At 40.6% G+C, this 16509-nt stretch overlaps 1 protein-coding gene across 8 annotated transcripts in view; it reads right to left on the reverse strand.

The window, feature by feature from the left end:
- The window catches only part of MED12L (mediator complex subunit 12L), a 155191-nt gene that overhangs the window by 32589 nt on the left and 106093 nt on the right, over positions 1-16509 (reverse strand). For 5 of the 8 annotated variants that reach the window (XM_032193002.1, XM_032193004.1, XM_032192998.1 and 2 more), the window contains 8 exons: positions 15311-15422; positions 13959-14048; positions 11661-11770; positions 11026-11161; positions 10298-10465; positions 8538-8900; positions 7333-7489; positions 5889-6112 (listed from right to left, as the gene is read on the reverse strand). In XM_032193002.1, coding sequence (XP_032048893.1) covers positions 5889-6112; positions 7333-7489; positions 8538-8900; positions 10298-10465; positions 11026-11161; positions 11661-11770; positions 13959-14048; positions 15311-15422 — 1360 coding nt within the window. Of the gene's footprint in view, positions 1-3051; positions 3103-5888; positions 6113-7332; positions 7490-8537; positions 8901-10297; positions 10466-11025; positions 11162-11660; positions 11771-13958; positions 14049-15310; positions 15423-16509 lie in introns of all 8 variants that reach the window. The other 3 variants (XM_032193005.1, XM_032193001.1, XM_032193003.1) reach the window with 2 other exon arrangements.

Here is a 16509-nt window from a genome sequence, read left to right on the forward strand (position 1 = left end):
TTCTTTATCTGCTCCCAGCCCTTCAGTAGAAATTCACCAAATGATAACAAGTCTGAAAGTGCCACCAGCAGTCTTGCAAATCGGCTATTAATTTGGACTGTGTTTAAAAACAAGGTCCCAGGAAATGAGCAGAGCTGCCTGGCCTGTGGGCCCACGGTGAGCACAGCACACGAGTGCTGCAGCTGCAGCCGAGCCAGCCCCGTGGCACCACCACCTGGGGCTGCAGGGAGGGAATGGACAGAAGAGGTCACGAATCAGGGGCAAAGCTGCCATGGGATGCCACGGGGTTGGCACAGCGTTTGTTTTTAATGCCTTCCTTTCTTTTAAAGCTGTGACTGACATAGCTGGGGCTCTGGTGCAGGACTCGGGCCACTGCTAAAGGAGCCACAAGGGCCAGACAAGGTGGAAGGGAGCTCTGTTACGACAAGCTACACTAAGCAGGCAGAAGCTATGCTAAGGATTTGTTTTAAAAACCAGCCAATATCTCCGGGAAAATTCTGAAAAACAAATCAGGGAGTACCAGAAGTGCGAACAGAAAAGCATCTATATCCCTAACTACTGCCAGGACTGAAAGCAAATTTAGCTGGAAAAACATCTGCAAAATCAGATGGGGAGCTCTCAGAACAACCACCTGCTAGGTGAGGAACCGAAAAGCTGAGCAGCCTGTATACCTTGCACACAGCATGCCCATAAAACACTGATCAACTGAAGACGCATCTAGTACAGTGGTATCAGGGGCAGGGGAAAGTGCTCAAAAATTAAGATTTTTTTTTTGAGAGATAGAAGAAGAAAAACAACAAACAAACAAAATAACCAATCATTTCTCTGAGCAAACTGCTTCCAAAACTCCTTTGTGAGGTGCCAACCATGAAATAGATAAAGATGTAACCTGAATTCACCCAAAGGTAAACAGTGAAATCTGATAAAACTATGACTGATTTTTCAAAACAACAACAAAACAGGGCCTTAAATATGCCCAGCACTAACACAAATGACCCTGTGGGTTGATTTGAAGTCAGTTTCCACAGCCAGACTTGGAGACATGCTCCGCGTTTTGTTTTCTTTTTGTTCTCCCAGCGACAGCTCACCTTGCGTGCCCCAAACCAGAATTTCTCCACTCATGCCCATGGGTGTAACCAGTGTCCCTCTAGTGTTAATGAAGTTATATCAATGGAAATTGGATTAGGCCGAAATTATGTGTGAAAATACTAAACAAGCAGATGCATGATCCCAGCAATATGTGGTGAAATCCACAAATGGCTTTTGTCCACAGACCTTCTTCCCACTGTTGAAACACAGACAAAGCAGCAGAGCTGCCGTGGGGCTGAGAGCTCCAGAGCAGAACACTCTTACCAAAGACCACCACCCGAGGCACCACCACCCAGGCCAGACAAGTGCTACAGACAAATCCAAGAGTGAAATTTAAGCAACAAGCTGTTCATCAGGCAGGAGATGGATCAATTTATTTCACTGCAGCACATGGCAACAGAGTAAATTCCCGTGTTGTGAGTGAGAGCTCTGCATTCCCGAGCAGCAACAGCAGGGTTACTAAATTCAAAGGGACTTCTCCCTTCAGGCATGATTTAGTAAGAGTTAACTGAACATGCAAGCCAACTGCTGCAAGCCAATTGCTGCAAGCCAGAATTGTGCATGCACATTAAAAAAAAAAAAAAAAAAAAAAAAAAAAAAAAAAAGACGAAGGAAAAGAAGGGAGAAAAACCCCACCACTTTTATTCAATGCTGATGCAATGTTACAGCAATAACCATTGTTCTCTTTGTTCTACTTACACCTTAAACTGAAACAAACACAACTTAGTGCTTTTTCATATTAAGTATGTGACCATATTGCATTTAGAATGCATTTGCTCTTCTATGTGGTGTGTGAACTGGTAATCACACCAGCTATGGTATTGTACCCTGATTATGAATCAAATCTGGTCAAATCTGACTTCAAAAGTAGGTAGGGAAACACTAACACTTATTTAAGTAAGAACAACATCCTACACTGATAAATCTGACAGACTTCGCTGCATACTTGCTGCATATCTAGGTGTGCCTGATGAGCTGTGAATACAGTGATCTGTACCCCATCCTGCCGTGCTGCCAGTAGTACCTGTAAATACTGCATATCTATAAAATACTGGCAAACAGGGTAAGCAGAAAAGCCTTTTTAAAAATAAATTTTGTTTTTCCAATTAGTGCTTTTGACAGCATTGCAGTTTCCCTAGGATAGGAAGAAAGTCCTGAAAACTAATTCTGAAGCAGCTTTTCTAATTGACCATATCCGGCAAACTTTCAAACATGGATATTAGGGATGAAACTTCATGCCACAAAGACAGATGTCATCTCTTCTCACGAGAAATGACTGAATTCTATGAAACCTTAGTATCTAGCTATTAACTGTTACTTATTTTGGAAGAAACAAAACATGGTTATTCTAACAACTGCACGTCCTGCAGCTCAGGAACGCACCACCAGGCACTGTACTGCTGTGTCTACGAGATGAAGTATTTTGGAAACTGCAGTTCACATGGCCCTATGTGCTGGCTGGGACATGCTGGCTGTAAAACCTACATGGTCCATCCTTTGCCTCTTAGCCAGCCCACAGGGCTGCCTCAGCAGCCACCGCTACTGCACTGCACAGCGCGGTGAACGCCACCACGGTGGAAGGTGGCAGAGTGGAGCAGACCCAGGCACCAGCAAGGAGACGGGGGCAAAATGGGAAGGCGCAGGTCATGCTTGGATGGATATGGCATCAGGCTATCTTGCAGCTACTCTAATCTTTCACAGAGAGAAACACAACATTTTCTGAAGAGAAAAAAAAAAATCAATGATGCAGTTATTGGGAATATTTGTAAGAACAAAATATTCTGTGTGCAACTATATCACAGCCTTCCCGCATGCAGCCACTGCACTACCTAGCCACGGGGGTACCCAAAGCGTATCATTCTCATCAAAAGCAAAGTGTGCAGCCTGTGTGTTGAAAGAAATGCATGTTTGTGCAAAAGAGAAAATAAAAAGAAGAAAAGTTCATGATCTCAGATTGGTTACCATTACGTTGTCAAAGCCATCCTGAAGGGATACAGCAGAGCTACAGACATCCTAAAGGAAAAGGACAGGCGAGAAAATAGCAAACAATACAGAGAATATATATTATTAGGCTCAGCTTGTTAGTACAGTAGAACAGCACCTTTACAGCGCTCACCCGAATGTACTGAAAGAATGCTGGTGTTCTGAAACACTGACAGAACCCTTACAAGTGTTTCATGATGCTAATGAATCTCCACACTTTTATGAGATTTATGAACAGAAACTCAAAACATGGAAAGGAAACTGCCACCCACTGGAGCCTATTTATTCTATATATAGTATTAAACATTTTGGACAAACCATATTATTTGTTTTCAAGAGCACAGCATGAACAATACAGCACTGAAGGTCAGAGTCCTTGTGGACTAGTTTCACAGAACTGTTCTCTTTGGAGGTTTCATGAAACACCAGTCCTAATAATTTCAAGCTGCACAGGTAACTTCATTCTCCAGCTGCTGAGATATAAAATCCAAAGAGGAAATCTTCCCCGTTTAAGCTCAACCTAACAACCTACACCACATAGTAATAATACTTACAAGTCATTTTCTTCCTGAATTTCCAAATACTACCTTCAGGCTTCTACCTGTACAGCATTTCCTGCTCTAAATCCAGGACTACAGAAAGAACTACCGCAAATTCCCAAAGGCCACCTGGCTGAACTAAGGCACTAGCCAAGCGTGCAGGCAGGTGTCCTGCTGGGGCAGCCTGCAGTCTCAGAGAGCATGCAGAAGTTCCAGTGCCACCAGTACCTTGGAGGGGTTTCTCTGGTATCAGTATTGCCAGCAAACACTCAAACAAGGAAAGCAAACTGTACGGCCTGGTGAATTGCTCATTCATTTTACCACAGTGCAAGTTTCCAAATAATGTCCCAAATTAATCTCCCCAAACAATCTATAAGCAAAAAATCAGAAGTATACAGCAAAACGTGCCCGTCTGTGGTACTCCCCAGGATGCTACAAAGGATGCCACTGTGTAGAGGTAGTCTGGAGACAAAAGATTGGCTTAACTTGGTTTACCTCAGCTTAATTTGCACTGACTTACTGCTGACACAAAAAAAAAGGGCTGATACAGACCTGCCGAGTAGATTGAAGAGCACCCAACATGTCATTTGTTAGCTGAGATATGCATTTGGACCTACCCAGCTGAACTTTAATGCAACTGTTAGACTGGGCATGCCCTCATAACAGTATTGAATATGAACCATATTTTATGAAAAAGTTCATGACAGACACCTTATTAAACTTATTTAGGCCTCGAATCACATCCTCCTGATAGGCTGTTTCTCATTACTGACAAACTGCCTAGGCAGAGCTTCAGAGCAAAATCTAAGCACTGTTCTTAACATTTCAGATACGGGTATTGTTTGAAACCAAAAGGCAAATCCAACATCCTTTGTCCTCTAAATACAACAATGTTAAAAAAACAGATTTATTAAGTGTGAGAATACTATGTTGTTCTAGATCTTCAATAATTACTTTTAAATCCACCTAGCCATACGTAGTGAACATCATTTGTTTACTAAAGGCTCTTATTGAAACCTGCATTCTTTCATAATAATTGAAAACCATTTCAACCTAACACTCAAATATTGAGGTACTGTCTAACGTAAGAGGTAATTCAAGGTTCCTATTGAACAGGAAGCAATGGCTGACTGTAGAAGCCATTATCCTAACATTTAGGGCAACTAGTCCCTAGTGCCTTCTAGTGCCTATTGGACACCAATGAGGGATCAAATATCCACTGTACCACTGACCTTACAAAACACGTACTAGAGGAGGCTTTTTAGTGGAGGATTTTTTTCTTTTTTTTTAATTTTGATTTTTCTTTTAAAGAAAGGTAGTATAAGACACATATACAGGAAACCCTGGTTTCATCATTATGAACAGCCCATCTACATGTAAAACTATTCTAGCCCATCAGCAATTTAAGCACTGCAGAGGGCTTTATATGCATCATAACAGGGAGACTGAAGGAGGGATGATAAGGACAATGAGGGAGCTCTAACGAAACAGACACAGCATGTGAAAAATTATGAGAATACTTGCCAAAAATTTTGATAATTTTAAGCAAGCGGGACACATCATAAAGTTTGAAGGCAAGAACTCAGCATAAGGATAATACAATACAGATGACTGCAGTGAGGGGAGGAATGGGTAGAGTAGGTCTTTAAAAGTAAAAGTGAGCAGTTACTGGTTGTACCGCCAAATACTATACACACATATTGTTTATCTGGGATCCAAAAGAAAAAATTATTTTCCTTGGTTCTTATGCCATCAACTCAAAATCAGCCTGGCTGTAACCGTATTCTGAAAATTATCTTAGGCTCAGAAGGGAGTTGCGTAACAGGCATGTGTGGTTTGGCACACAGCAACAGTACTCTGTAAAAATGTTAGGAGAGTACCAGCTGCTTCTACAGAACATGCACATCCATGTGCACATGTGTATGGATTTGGCTGCTGCTGGACTTCCTGGAATTTTTAGGAGGTTTGTTTGGAGGTACATAGCACCATGCTAATTCCGTCATGAAAGTCACTGGTGGAACAACAGGGAACTAGAGTAACATCAAGTAGCAGAAGCAAAACCTGATTTCATGAAACACACTAAAAATAGAAAGGGCTAAAAGGCCAAAGGGCAAATGAAGTTTAAAAGCAGATGGTCCTGCCTAAGCAATATTTAGGGTGTTACTGTGAGTGTAAATGTCAGCTGGCTCTCCACTCCATGTGCCTATTCAGGGCAAGCAGCCCCAACACAAGGCAAAACCACTGTGTTGCTCTTCAGCCTTTGGAGTTTGGACAAACCTGTTGGAGAGATCGTGCCTGTGCTTGCTGCCTGAGCAGCCGCTGCTGCTGCTGCTGCTGCTCTTGCTGCAGGAGTTTCATCTGGAGCAACTGCTGCTGAGGTGTGATTGCGTGGATAGAGGGGGGCTGCATCATGGTGCCAGAGCGTCGCTGCAGCATGTTCGACAGGGCTTGTTTCGTATTAGTTGGAACAAAGGAGCTTGTTGGATCCAGTCTGGAACCACCTAAAACCCACCAAAAACACAAATGTTTTCTCTGCCATCTGCAGGGAAGTTGTTAGTACAGTTCACTGCTAATTCATCACCTCCTGTTTGATTAGACCTACAATAATGATGATAAACTCATCTCTGTAAAGGCAGACAGGGAACTGGATTAAACCAGATTACTGGCCTGAAAAATTGAAAGGGCAAAATTGCTTTGAAGACTACCACTTGTAAATGGGAATGAAAAGTAAAAAGGCTATGGGCTCCTACATGTTCTACATCAGCCAAGATGTTTGACTACTACTGAAAAACAAAATTTGCATGTCACATCAAAAGCATGATACGAACAGCTCATTATGTCAAATCATGTTATCATGAGGTGGCAGTAACTTATGCATCGGCGCTACTTGAGAAATAACAAGTACATATAGGTCAACAGACTTAGGAAGGTACATCTTATACATGTTTTTTAAAAATCATAATTTTCTTAATTTTGTAGACACTTTCTGGTATTTTCTGAAGACTTTTATGTATCTTAAATGCAGATCTAGTTATATTTGGAGCTTCAGAAAAAATATTTAACATTTATAATTGGAAACAAACTTCCAAGCTTCTGTGCATAATATCCGAGAAGGACAGAACATCTATTTCAAAATCTGCTGCCCACAAGAACATCTAAAATATGTATGTTAAATTATATACACATAAAGAAACAAAACAAGCATACAAAAAATTGAACACATCTCAAATGCTGAAAAAAGCTAGCCCACAGATTTATTTATTCCATCTAGCAGATGTTAAATTACCCACCATGGTTCTTGATGTGAATCAAAGAAGAAATAACTCCAGAAGAAATAACCTGAAGGTCACTTGTTCCTTTTAATCATCCCTCTCATTTAACTCCTCATTGAACTTCTACCAGCTTTTTATAAGAAAAATTCATCAGTATCACAAAAAATCCACCACAAAATCCACCAAAAAAAATAATAATAATAAAAAAATCCACCAGCAGGTCATTTTTGCTTATCTACCAGGAGAGTTTAACAGCTTAAGAGACAGACGTACAACTGCTAATGGAAGGTTCTTCTAAAAATGTCTAACTAAAGGAATAAAACCAATGGCATCAGCCATCACAACCTGCTTCAGAGAAAGTTCAGAACAAAATCTGGTTGTAGTAAGTCAAATTCTATCATAGATCAAATTAAAAAGGCCCAGTGAGTGAACCCAAAGCTTACACATACCTGGTGGGAGGGGTTGGTTCTGCACAAAGAAACCAGGCTGCTGTGGCTGTCCCATGATGTTGTAACCCCACAAGGCAGACTGAGGATGGTGCATCATTTGAGAGGAAATAGGTGAATAATTGGGAGGCACTCTGTATAAGTTGTTCTGTGGATATTCCTTAAAATACACAGTAAAAGTGAATGTAACTGACATTCATACCTTACTAACTCATAAATAATGCCAATTTTCCTACTAAATTATTAAAGGATAGAGACAGTTCCCATTGTCGTTTGCAATGATGTAAAAAACAGATTAAGTCTCAGGCTGCCCACAGGTAATTAACACTAAACTTCTTAGAGACACCATCCATTTTTACCTTATTAGCAAGTATTTTCTGCAGGCTATAATTAGGCAAAGCACAAGCTCTGCTTACTGTATCAGTTTATCAATAACGGGATGAACTTAACAGAAATATCAAAAAGGCCAGAAAACTATGTTAAAATTATACCTGTTTCAAACACAACACGGTGCCAAACCAGCTGGATGCTGTCAGAATACTGTAACATCTACAAGGCATACAACTATATCAGCAGCACTGTGGAAAGGCTGCAATCGTGCAAAATGCTGCTTTTGTAAATGTACATTATTATTCAGGTGGTGCCGAGTCTGTTTCTCAAACACCTGGCTCTGTGTGATTCTTCAGCTGAGGAACTCACACCTCAAAACAACATTAAAGCCAACAGGGCAAGCAGCTCAGAAGCCAGAACAAACGGCACAGTGAAACAGTTTATCTGTGTGGAAGAGGTTTTTTCAAACTGGTTTCTATTTGAATGGGACCTGAGTTTGAACCAACATGCTTGCTTTCAAACATAATTTGAGCAGGAGGTATTTTAGAAATTGACAGAGAATCTAAGTGCTGTAATTTTACTCCAAACAAGAGAAAGCATGTTTGTTGCCTGAATAATATTAGTGAGTTAAGTTCCAGCCTAGCATATTTTATATTGCACGTAAAGTCCTAAGCCCTGTACACTTCTCTACACTGATTCTCCTAGAAGCTCTCTCTGATAGAAATACAGCCTCCAGCTGCCCATCTCTATTCATTCCCTTTATTAGGACCAGGTCTCCAGGTGGAGGACAATTTCTGAAGGTAGCTGAGAGAGCACTGTGCAACGTCAGATGCTCCAGCAAGGTATTTCAAGTTTTGCACGGGGCATCAACCACTTACATCAGTCCTTGAGCTTGACTTTGACTTTCTCTTCCTGCCTTTTGTCTTCTTCTCATCATCCATGCCATGTTTTCCCTGATCTGAGAGCTCTCCTGACTTTCTTTCTGGTTCCTGAGAGACAGGTGTGGTAGGCTCTTCCTCCTCCTCCTCTGGAGGAAGGGGCAAGGGCTCGAGGTAGTAGCTCCGTGGCTTGGGTTTGGGGTGTGTGTGATACAGGAGGAGATGCTGCTGCTCTTCGTATTTGATCACTTTCCTATCAACACGAACTGTACCAAACCATGCCCAGGAGAGAGGGGCGGGATTTTTATGACCTTCAAATAAGTCCCAAGGGGACACTTTTTGTTTTGTTGAAACCTGAAGGCCCTGTTTCAAAACAAAAGTGAAGTTAGCGTTTTAGGAAAGTTGAACACTAGAGCAAACTACTTGCTTTTGTATGATTTGAGTCAGAAAATCCAGTAACAGTTTTTTTCCTCCACAAAATAATTCAAGTGCATAATGGTGGGATTTTAACCTCCATCAAGGCTACCACTAGCTAAAGCAGTTACATTTCTATAGTACTATTTGCTTGTAGCCATGTTAAATATTTCAATTTCCATCTAACGCATTTCAGAGGAAAAGTCAAATAATTAATCTAGTTAATCTGAAGATTGCTAGAAGTTTACATATTTAAGTAAGGGGGGGGTAAGAATAAAAAGCTCCACCCTTCTCTCCTAAATAAATTCACCTTAAAAAATACATATCCTTTTATATTGACAAAAATTCCAAACCAGCTAACACACTTCTTATTTTCCTTTTCTTTCCTGTCTTTCGTAAGCAGGATCACCCCCCAGCTTCCTCTCAGCACGTAACAGATCAAAAGGTTTCCAGGTCAAATGAGCTCTCAGATGTAGGATTCTGCTTGAAAAACAAATCCTTTTGTAAGAGCTGCTGCTGTTCAGCTCCAAGTCAAACATAATCTTCCTTTTTGGCTGATACCAGTCAAGACCCTAGATTGCAAAATCAAGCAAGCTTATGTCAACACTCATTACATTAGGAGTTACAAATTGGCCGTGTACCCTGTGGAATTAATGAGGTAGGACATGCAACAAACATCATTCACTTCTAGTTTGTATAGATGTTGATGGACAAACTTTAAACAAACTGAAAAGTGAAAGGTTATCCAAACTCCTGAACTTGCATGGGTGGCATAAAATTGTTTCCATTGAAGAAGCCTATACTTCAAAAGCTCTGAGGCTACTTGCAAGCACTGGTGAGTTGTTAGGAAGAGGACAGACCCATTATCAGTGCGAATGCAGGGCTGGTGGTGCTGCTGTATCATACAACTCACACCAGGTTGCTCGGACTCATCTAGCTCCCTGAGCGCCCCTCTATAAACCCAGTCCTGGTTTCACACACTGTCCAAGAACTTTCACATGGATCATGCAAGAAAAACAGTGCACATGTATTTCAAACAGAAATATATTTGGTAACAAAAAAACAGTCAGTTGTTTGCAACTCTTTTTAACAGTGCTGCTCTTACAAGCCCAGCATCACTCAACTTTCACATCATTGCTCACAGGGAGCCTACTTGTTTAACACATTGCATTGCTGAGGCTGAAGCTGTGGTAATGACTGCATTAGAAAGCTGCACTACAGCAGAAATACGATACTGGTTTTGATACTGTGTGTAAATGCATGCACTCTACAAGCTGTACCCGCTTGCTTGAATTTCCCATCACCAAAAAATCATGAAAAAAAATTAGATGAAAGTAAACATTTACTCTTGCCTGTTTCTTATCAATGGAGTCAAATCCTGCAATTTTGTTGCCCTTGGTGTCAATCAAGGATCCCATTGGCTCACAAGTAATAATATCACATGTCTGCTTTGGCAAAGGGAGCAGCTGGCGAACCTTGTCAATGCTTTCTGACCGCTTGTCTCCCAGCTCTTTCTAAAGAATAAATAAAACAATCAATCAAACAGAAAGGAGAAAAAAAAAAGGAAGAGAAACATTGCACTGCTTTCACTATTAGAAAATGTCCAGTTTCTGAATGAATCATTTCCCTGTACTTTTACTAAATTTAAACAAATGGTTTTGCAGAGCTGGTTATTTTTTTAGTTTGTTTTTTTTTGTTGTTGTTAGTTTCTGGTCTTGTTGTGTTTTGTTTTTTAAGAATGTAAGTTATTATTTCATCTCTTGTTTGAGCAGAATATAGAAACTATATAATACAATTTAAATAGAAATTTAGTGTCTCAAACATGAATAAAAGTAATTAAGTCTCTTCCAGGGTCCCTAAATGTAAGGTAATGAGAAGAAAATCTTGGTAGACTGTCTCCCCACCCTCACATTCCTATTTTATTTAATTTCCTTCTTTCATTCCTTATTACCACTAGTGCTACTTCATTCTCTCCTCTTTTTCCGAGGCCTTCCCAGATACTAGAAATGGCAAGATGAAAAGTTGAAAATGTGATTCAAAAGAAATGCTGAAAATGATGAGATGTAACACTTACTTTTAACTTTTTCACTAAATTCATATAAGCCCTTTTGTTTTCCTCAGGCCCTCCTTGAGAAGCATTTGACAAGTCGGAGGCAAGTGTCCCGTTGATGAGAACGCCCAGCATGTCAAGCACAGTTGTGAACAATTCACTGAGAGTAAAATTACAAGTGTTACCCGAGGAATTACGCATTGCTAAGAGATCCAGGGACAGATATTCACAGCAAAAGGCACAAACACAGCTCTTTAGACAAGCCGAATTTTTCAGTGCTTTCTGCATGCACGCACAACTCAGCTCGCATGCACCGGCCCCGGTGTATACATGCAGGTGAACTGTCAAGATACACACACAGATCTTACACACCACAGCTCAGAGCTACAGACAGCACAAAGAGCTAATAGTCATTAGGAACTACAGCTCCAGTTTGGGAAACTGCTAGGAAAACATGCTTGTTAAGGAGCAGTGTAAATAGTGTTTCCAGTGCTTTCCAAGATAGAGATGTTCCCCAGCTGAGACCAGCATTGAGCATGTAAGTTGCACTCAAGCAGTAATATGGTAATAATAAGAAAAATATAACAGTAACATCCATGCAATCTAGATTTAAAGGCACGAAGGACATTGATTAGCTTGTTTTAACAGCGCAGACATACTTGTTGGTCTGCATATCAACAGTTCCTGAAGTGATTATCTGAAGGAGCAGAAGTGCCCAGTCAGTGGTCCACTGGGTACTCCTCTGCACAGTATCAAACATGCCACCTACCTGCAAAATAACACAGCAGATAGCAAAGCTCTGCATGTATCTCACAGATGCATGCTTCCTCATCACGTGTTACTTATGAATAAAACTGCCATCCAGTCCCATGTGTTCTTGAGTGCTGACTGCCACTCTGATGTACTGAGCTTAAACACATTTTTCTCCCTACCCCATTCTTTCAGAAAAAAAGCTTCTCCTATGAAGGAACTACAGAAAAGCAAAATAGTACTGCACTGCTCCTTCAGCTTCCTATCTTCATTTTCATGTTTGACGCAACAAATTTTGAAGCGTGTGAAAAGATTCTTAGAACTGAGAAGGTACTGAAGTAAAACCTTTTAGTTATTGCCTTCCCCCCACATACAAAAATTAGACAATAAAATCCACTGCATAGAGAAAGGGACCTAAAGAACAAGATAGTATTGACTGAAAATAAAAACTGCTACATGATGTATTTGACTCCACAAACAATTTTTCCCAATTCCTACGAGTATTTTATGACACTGTAAAACATGCCTTTTCTTTGAGAATGAACCATTTCATCAGAACTGTTCCTGCAAAGGATTAACCTGCATCAACACAAGATCATTTCCAAACCAGCCAGAATAGAGCCCAAACCCCACATATCAAAGATACAACACTTCTAGCTAATGCAAGCACAGATCAAGCCTTCAGACAGTGCCAACTCTGTACAGGAATAAGCATCTCCCTGTTACACAACAGGAGGCCTAAGGGAGCTAATGCAAACCAACACTGGTCTTTCCTCGCTGGTGCACTGCAGCCCAGGGTCCTCCTGCTCTACCATGATGCTACTGTCAGCATTGCTGGTTTGTGTATTATCCCTGCACACAGTATCTGCTTCGAATCATCTTGCCTGTTCCCCATTTTACAACTTTCCAAAAATATTTTTTTCATGTTTATAATCACACTAAATCCTTCACTTTTTATGCCTGTAGTTGTCTCACTTCACAATTCTTCCCAATGCTTAAAGCTTATTTCTACATTTTACCTTGCTCAAGAAACACAGACTGTTTCAAATCTCAGTACCTGCTTTTAGCTCCTACACCTTGTTGACTTTATGCCTAAGATTACTCCTTCGACTACATATGTAGTTTATTGTTTACAAAGGGATAAAATCTTACTGCTTTAGTAATAAACCACTTATTACCCATATCAAGCGTTGGCTCAAGTCCCCCTACCCTGAGCCAGTGGCAGCATATGGTTTCCCCCTCTGGTTGCACCTGAGCAGCTTCCAAGGAGGTGGGAGAAGAACAGTGCTGCAGTGTTACTCCTGCCTTGGAGCTCCCTCACTTGGCCTTACACAAAGTCTCTATACACCTCCGTCACTGTGCTAAATGAGCTGCAGTGACCCTGACATCTAGTACAGAAGTTTCAGGAGATGTGGGACATTGAAGGACTCGATGTAAACTTTTTAAGTCGACTGATATTCAAGTAGTGGCAACTGAAATTGCACATGTAAATTAAACAGCCAAATATTACATTTCCCGAGACCTCCAAAAAGATCAGCTATATTGCCTAATTCCATAAATCCCTTGCTTGTCACAAGAGGATAAACCAGCCCATCAGTAGACAATAACGTTCAGCATCTAAATAAAGGTGATACAATTTCTGATATTCCAGTGCCACTGAAAGGATGAAAGCAGCACAAAAACAAGGTGTGAACTGGGCATAGTCTGTCCTTCCTACTCATTTTCTATGAACAATGCCCAAACACTATGGCCAGGAAGCATCAGCTGAAACAAGAGAGACGGGAAAAGCAGAGAATCCCCTGTGATGCCACACTGAGGCACGGGGAGCACTAATGGCCTTTGCTGCCCCTGGCCAGCCCCACCTGGGGCAACCCCAATGCCCCATGCCTGTCCCTAGCCCAGAAGCTTGTCAGGAGCCTCAGCTCATCACCATAGCCCTGCCTAGAAATCCCAGACCAGGGTTGTGTCTGACCATGCCTCTCCTCACCGGGCCGGATCCTGGCACCCCCCCAAGAGGCTGACAGCCCGGTATGACCTCGGCCTGTCCCCGTCCTGGTGGAGGTGCCAGGTGCCCGGGGCTGGGATTTCCTCTGGGAGCCCTGGCCCCTGCACTACCCAGACACAGTAGTTCTTGCACCTTACCATGTACTTCAAGTAGCTGCTACATCTCTTTATACCAACAGAAGGAGCACGTAAGTTTTTCTTACCAAATTAAGACGAAGTTGTAAGGCTTCATGCATCATTTGTCTAGCTTTAACATCATCCTGGTACCGTTCTTCCCTCCAGTTACTAAGGATCTAAAAGAAACCATTTTAGTAAGGTTGTTTTCTCCCTGTAGAGGAATTTTCTCCCCTTCAAGTTTAAGTATTTGTGACCATTACCTCTGAGGAGCCATAAAAGATTATTAACCTTTCTTATCGTCATGCCTGTTCAAAGCTTAGACCATATTAAATACAACAAAGGAAGGTAAAAATTGAATTTATACAGGGTTAATACTCTGCTATCAATTATGTGACTAGATCTTCCTATTGTAGCAAAAAGAAAATAAGGATCTTCATTATGCATTTATTAAAAATAGAGTTCAAACATCCTATTTAACTGCTCACCATATGTATATAAATGGATCTCTTGTACTGGATGCAGCTTCCCAACAGAATCCTGTTGGGTGCTCTGGATGAGAAAGGACCAAAACCTTAGGGAATCTGGACCAGCTGCATTTCAGAGGAGAAACCATACCTCTAAAGAAGAATCCAAGTGGCAGTAACACCAGGGAAAAAAAGATCAAAAGGAATGAATTTAACTAGGATGTGAACCAAAGTCTGAGCCTAGACCTGCAGTGAGAGCAGTATGGGCAAATAACAGCCCTACAAGTATCAATTTTCACTGCCACAGTAAGTTAGAGAAACTAGAGACAGAAAAAGGAAACATACATGTATTCCCACTACACTGGGTACTGCATATGTTCACTTACAGGACCGTCTCTAGGAGCTAGCAATATTCATGTAGGCTACAGCATCAACCAGATGGGAACAAGGAGGCTACAGCAGAATCAGAGGTTGTGAATGAGCATAAGTGAAGGAAAAGTTGTAGGGATAGTTTCTCTGGGCAATAGGCTAGTCTGGGACTAGCAATGTTAAAACAAAACAAGCAAGAGCAAAACAAATAAACAAACAAAAAACCTCACAACTTAACTGTACTAGCTGAAGAAGATGAAAGGTTTTCCCAAAGATGTTAAGTTTCAAACTTACAAAAACTTCTTTCTGACCAAGCTAGAGACTGAGAAGACTCTTCCTCTCAGAACAAGCATCTGTTACTGTGTTTCCTGGAATGAACTGAAACCAGTCTCAAGTTCAATAGATTTTTCCATAACAATTTAAAAAAAAAATAAAAAATTTACTCTCATAAACTGATAAAACACTTCCCCATTCTTTCTTCCTTGGACTGTTCCTTTTGGTAGGCCATGCACTATAATTTTCCTGGCTTGAAACTGTCCTATAAACATAAAACTGATGACACAAACATCCAGTGAAGGGTGCTTATGGTTATGTGCTTGTTTTACCTGATTAACTTGATTCTGCAGTGATGTTAGAAGCCCTTCCCGTTGCTCATCCTGTCCCTTAAGGCAAGTAAGTACCAAAGAAAGGAAAGGTTGCTGACTCAAAAGAGACATGCTTTAAGAGAAGCAAACACAGAAGTCAATTAGTAACATTACTTTAATACCCCCCAAATCTTCACCACCTTCCTTGTTTTGTCTATTTTTTCCCTCTGGAAGTGGCATTGCCTGCATCTATGTCTGTTTCTGTTTTAGTAAATTAAAGTCTCACATGACAAATTAAAAGAACATGCACGTAAATAGGAAGAGCACCAGCCAGTATAAATGCACACGTTATACATGCCATTGCTGAGAACCCACCTAGCTCAAGGCATTTAATGACCAAGAATTACATGAACACTTGAAGGACTGACTCAGAAACAGAGCATGCTATTTGAAGACTACTTTCATTAAACAGGGAGATAATTGTAGTGGAGACTAGGCAGCTGAAGTTTCTAATCCATGTTAGTGGTCTGAAGTGAATCTCGAGGTTCCCCTACAAGCACTGATTAGAATGTAAGCCACCTAAATTCCACTTAAAATCTTACACGGGTTTAGTGTATGTAAATTGAGATGCAGCTTTAAACGTTTTTAGGAAACTTTGTAAAGGTTTTCAGAATACATACATACATACATATAGTAAAGGGTATCCATTATGAACATAAAATTTAGACAAACTGAAAGAAACAGAGACAAATCTGAAACTACAACATGTAAAGTAGAAGAGAAGTAAAAAACGTCAGCAAAGGTATTTGAGTAACAGTTCGTGCAATGATTTTTACAGTTTTAGATACGTAAGCTCCTAGAAAATTACATGCACCCTTAAACACAATAGAGACGTATCCATGCATACACACATACATTTATTGTAAATTTTCATTTCAGCAGTTATTTTCATTTGGCAGTTAACCTGACTTCAGCATTTTATGTGACAACTAGTATTAAGGAATGGCAAAATCTCTAGGTTCTGTAAAACAAGCAAATTAGAAAGTCTGCAATTATGGAAGTCATGTTAAACAGGTTTGTTTGTTTGTTTGTTTGTTTTGTTTTCATATTTGAGGAACACCCATGGTAGGAACATGTGTTCATTTACTCATTCATTTCCATAAGAAAAATTTACAACTTGCAAGATAACTATTATCACAATAGTTATCCTTGCTACACAA

The sequence above is a fragment of the Aythya fuligula genome, chromosome 9, assembly GCF_009819795.1.
Source record: "Aythya fuligula isolate bAytFul2 chromosome 9, bAytFul2.pri, whole genome shotgun sequence".
Taxonomy (NCBI): Eukaryota; Metazoa; Chordata; class Aves; order Anseriformes; family Anatidae; genus Aythya; species Aythya fuligula.